Source organism: Alexandromys fortis, unplaced genomic scaffold (assembly GCF_014885135.2).
Source record: "Alexandromys fortis isolate MF-2015 unplaced genomic scaffold, M_Fortis_MF-2015_v1.1 scaffold_23, whole genome shotgun sequence".
In the NCBI taxonomy this organism is placed as follows: domain Eukaryota; kingdom Metazoa; phylum Chordata; class Mammalia; order Rodentia; family Cricetidae; genus Alexandromys; species Alexandromys fortis.
Window position 1 is genome coordinate 2,456,855 of NW_026067907.1, and position 4,783 is coordinate 2,461,637.

The 4,783-nt window shown below is 41.6% G+C and overlaps 1 protein-coding gene across 1 annotated transcript; it reads right to left on the reverse strand.

The window, feature by feature from the left end:
* Positions 1-856: 856 nt before the first annotated feature.
* LOC126497657 (myosin light polypeptide 6-like) lies at positions 857-1,485 on the reverse strand. Its single transcript, XM_050135835.1, has one exon. The coding sequence runs from the start codon at positions 1,446-1,448 to the stop codon at positions 993-995; it is 456 nt and encodes a 151-aa protein (XP_049991792.1). The 5' UTR covers positions 1,449-1,485; the 3' UTR covers positions 857-992.
* Between the last annotated feature and the right edge of the window lie 3,298 nt (positions 1,486-4,783).

The window sequence follows — 4,783 nt, forward strand, 5'->3', positions numbered from 1 at the left end:
ATGCCCAGCCTAGAAATTCTGATAGCCATCCCAGCAGGTGAGCAGGGTAATCCTTAACTCGCAGAAGACCTTGAGAGTGGCCAGGGGGTCTGTTGAATAGACACATTGAGCAGAAGGCCAGGCAAACAAGTTAACAGCTCAAACTAGGGTCAGAAACAGGGCCAGCACTCACTCATGGCTTGAGCATATACAAGAATTTCTCTCTGTCTCCTCACCTCTTTCATGTGTAAAACGAACATTGAAGCTTATTTCACTAGATGATGATAAAGAAAGAAAAACAAAACAAAATAAAATCAGCTAAGGCGCTCAGAACATAGCCCATAGTACTTGCTTTCCCATGGCAACCCAATATCATTTAGGTGTTTTTAATATGGAGGTGGCAAATGGCACCGCATTTTTGCTGTGATTGTAACATATCTCAGTTTCCATGTGCCTTTGCTGACTTGCTAGAACTGAGAATCCCTTCGTCTCCAAATCATTTAATGGACAGTGAGGATAAGAGTGTGCTGATGCCGTGTCATGTTTTGTTGTTTTTTTCTTTTGCAAAGTTTTTTGTGGGATGTGATGGGCACTAATCAAGGCTTGGTCTTTTTTGACATTCACCTTTCTATCTTTCTAGAACAGGAGTAACAAAGACAGGCAAAATAACAATGCTAATTAAGTTAATCATGCTTCTTTAGTTAATCCCCGGGTGCCCAGGTCCAGCTCTGCATCTGCCTGGCTGGAACTTGAAAGCTTCCTTGTGGAAAGTGCCCATCTCTCACTTGAAACTGAGAAAACTGGGGATTGAATGTCTTTAAGGATTCACCCAGACACATTTTTGCTCTGATTTGATTTTTTTTTTTTTTTTAGGGCAAAGAGAGAATTTTATTTGGTGAAGACAGACATCCAGAAGAGACCAGATGGTAAGGTGCTGTGACAAGGGAGCCTAGGAGGGGCCATAGGGAGATCCCACACTGGGCAAGGCACAGGCTCGGTGTCTGGAAATGTCCTCAGCCGTTCAGCACCATCCGGACAAGCTCTTCATAGTTGATACAACCGTTGCTGTCCTCATGACCCGCCACCAGCATCTTCACTTCCTCCTCTGTCATCTTCTCTCCCAGTGTGACGAGGACATGCCGGATTTCAGCACCCATGATGGTACCATTCCCTTCCTTGTCGAACACACGAAGGCCTTCGACATAGTCTTCATAAGTTCCCTGGTCCTTGTTCTTGGCCACAGTCTGCAACATGGGCAGGAAATGCTCGAAGTCCAGCACTTTCACATTCATCTCATCGCTATTAGGGTTCCCCAGGACCTTGAGCACCTCGGCGTTGGTAGGGTTCTGGCCCAGGGCCCTCATCATGTCCCCACATTGGCTGTACAGGATCTTGCCATCACCTGTTCGGTCAAACAGCTGGAAAGTCTCCTTGAACTCTGCGGTCTGGTCCTCGGTGAAGTCACACATCTTGGCTGCTCAGCTCTGCAGGACCTTTTCCGGCAGTAATGGCCTCTGATTTGATTTTAATAGCGCAAGTCTGGCAAGAACAAGATTGTAGAATATTGTCAGTGACCATGTCAGCTCCCAACAGTGGAAGACATGATCAATCTGATGTTTCATTATCCTTGTAAATTAGGAGGAGCTATTCCAGACAGCACAGAGATGCTGACAGCGGGGGGGGGGGGGGGACCCACATTCAGGGTGACCTGTTACACTGCATGGGTCCTACTGTGGGACCCATCCACTGCTGGCCACCTCCCTATCTTCATTCTGGGCTTGCTTTTAAATCGACTCACTTTATTTCAGAAAGATAGAGTATTCTTTCTCCAATCCTTGATGTATATGCTTCTTATATGCTAAACTTCTCCATGTGGGCAGATCTTCAGCCATACCCTTAATCCATCTTACAAAAAAGCATCTGGAACAAGTTTCAAGAGGATAAAAATGATGAAATGATATAAACAAACTCTTAAAAAAACGTAGAACATATTAACAATACCCTCAAAAGCCAAGTGCTAAACATCCAATTCATTTTTTTTCTCACAGAACAAGCATATAGTATTTTTGATTGCTTTCTGCAAAGCATTTAGATATAACCAACTTCAAAGATGAAAGTGGGGGACAGGAATTATTACAGGGAATAAAACTTAAGACTGCCATTTCCTAAGCTTTACTTGATTAATGAATATTGACTTTTAAATTTTTCTTACTTACCTTATGTTGTTGTTTTATTATGTGTTACCATATTAAAGCATCCTGTTTGGGAGGATAGCTCTCTCTACCCCGGTGAACTCTAGTCATCATAGGTTGGGATCAGTTTCAGAAAAGATCTGTCCATGAACACATGCAGCAGCTTGGACTCATAGGTGTTTCTCCATAGAACAAAACTTGCTCTTAAATTCACTTGCGATGAGAGAGTTTGGCTTGTCTATCTGTGCCCTGGGCTCTATAGTCAATGTCAACTCAAGTAACACACGGCTCAGGTACACTTTAAGCTTAGCAGAGTGTTCAACTGGGACTCAAGATACTTTCTGGTCTTTGCTCACGGAGTTCTGTAGACCTCCAAAGTAAGCTGGTTGGTATTTTCTTCAAGGTCCAAGAATCATTGCCTTCCTTCAGGCTCTGGCTTTGGTCTTTTAAGAGAAGTCATAATTTAGTTCACATGTGACCAATTCATTCCTTAATGAAGCCCCTCGAATTCCCAATAATTTTGAATTCCTAACATAATCAAATAGATGACACAGCTGCCATTCTTAAAAGTTCTCTGTTACTTAATTTGAAGATAGTAGGTTCGACTAAGAATGATATTTTTCTGGTTCAATGTCAATCGTTATTGATAATGAATATTCAGAATGACCTAGTCAGCATGTGACCTTGGGCATGCTGTTTTGCTTCAGTACCTCCTCATGATACCAGAAGTTAGATTGGAGCAAATACACAGTCTGAATGTGTTAATTTAAAGCATGCAATCAAGTAAAAAAGGTAAAGTGTTTTGCTCAGAGTCTGAGCCAATGCTTGATGTTGGTTAGCAATTATTATTTTCCTTAGTGCCCCATTGAAAGAAATTCAGATAGTTCTCTGACAACAAACACGCTTACAATGCTGTGGAATTTAGAACAGCAAACAAAGACCCCCCAAGGACAGCAAGCTCACAAAGGGATTTCTCTTCATTCATTTTCCCAGTCTCTGCCTAAGCTTATGGGTTCCCTGGGATGTGGGAGGAAGGCAAGTGATGCTGAAGTCTGATCGTATTTGCTGGGAACTCCTGCTTCACATTCTTTACGCTTGGAAAAATAAAGGTAAGCAGCAGTGCAAAGTAGATAATAATTTATATTCTAGTTGTTACAGTGGAAATACCAATATCGCTGGCTGCCAACGAGAAAGTTTTGATCAGTACACCCTTTTGTTTTTCCTTTTAGTGAGGATTAATCTTGTAATTTAAAACAATTGGTGCCCATTTTTCTTTTTCTTGTTATTCTTAGTAGAATTAAACCTTCAAGCCTCACTGACTACTGGCTGGAATTTCATTACTTTTATGTCTCATCAAATTATTTACCTTGCCAGGCATTTGCCACCCACTTTTCTTCTGGAACTTCAGCTCATTTTGTCTTACAGTACAAACGTGCTACCCTCGCGGATGACAGAGTGTGTTCGTGGCAAGCAGAGGAGAAACACATGAAAAACCCATTTGAAGGAGAGAATTTGTTTTTCTGGTGCCATTTAGGATGTGATGGATTTCATTGGGAGGGCTGATGGAGTACACAAGCATGCAAATCCAATTTGTGAGACGAGAAAGAGCCCCTTCTTCCAAGGATTATGAATTCTCATCAGCCCAACTGTGGTACCACATTTGTCTTGCCTCTGTCAGGAAATGTGTTGGCAGATGCTTCACGTACTTACATGGGTCTTAAGAAGTTCACTTTGTTAAATATGAATGTGTCTTTTTATTACGTTATATTTATTCATCATCCCTCACACTGAGGTGGGATGAGGACAGTGTACGTGGGTGTGATGCTCAGCCACGGAGTAAATACGCATTCCACATCTAATGCTTCTGACTTTGTGCATTTTCTTCCTTCTGGTTCCCTAGATTATCACCACCACAGATGGACGAATACCTTGGGACATATCTAAAAATGATTGATCTTATGAATTTTTATGTTCCAAGCACATAGAAACTTTTGAAATAATTGATACACTTTTATCCAGTACTTTAATACATTACAAGAATTAGTGCTTATATCACAAACTTGTGACACAATGAGTAATTGTTATATTTTAATAAATAATTCATTAAATTACAACATATACCAGAAAAGAGCAACAGAACTGTTGTTGGTTAAATGAACATAGACTTGGGGCCATGCTTCCTTCAATAGGAGCCTGGGTAAGGGTTCTGGCATCACTCTCAGAGAAGAGAGTTGAAAATAGCAGGGATTGCAAACACGTGTAGATCTTTGTCTCACCCAAGTATCCTGCTACAGTAACAGCACCTGGGGAAAAAGGAAAAGCAAAACCAGAAATAAGCACAAACAGAGGAGAAAGGTCAATGAACTTAGAGGTAGAAAAGGAGATGTAACTGCAGTAAGAGTAGAGTAGCAGTAAAGCGAGATGAAACACTGCAGCATGTGGGAAACTGAGCCTAAGGGGCCAAATTGTAGATGGTAGAGGAACTAGGATGCTTTAGGAACCTGAAGACTGGAGCAAAGGATTGGATGAAGGGAGGGGGACTAATTGTGGGTCCCCTGGTGCTCTTTGACCTTTTCTTTATATAATAGTCTTTCTCATCTGAGCTTTTAGGC

Excerpts from the sequence above, each read along its gene's own strand:
- LOC126497657 (XM_050135835.1), bottom strand. The coding sequence starts at position 1,448 with ATGTGTGACTTCACCGAGGACCAGACCGCAGAGTTCAAGGAGACTTTC.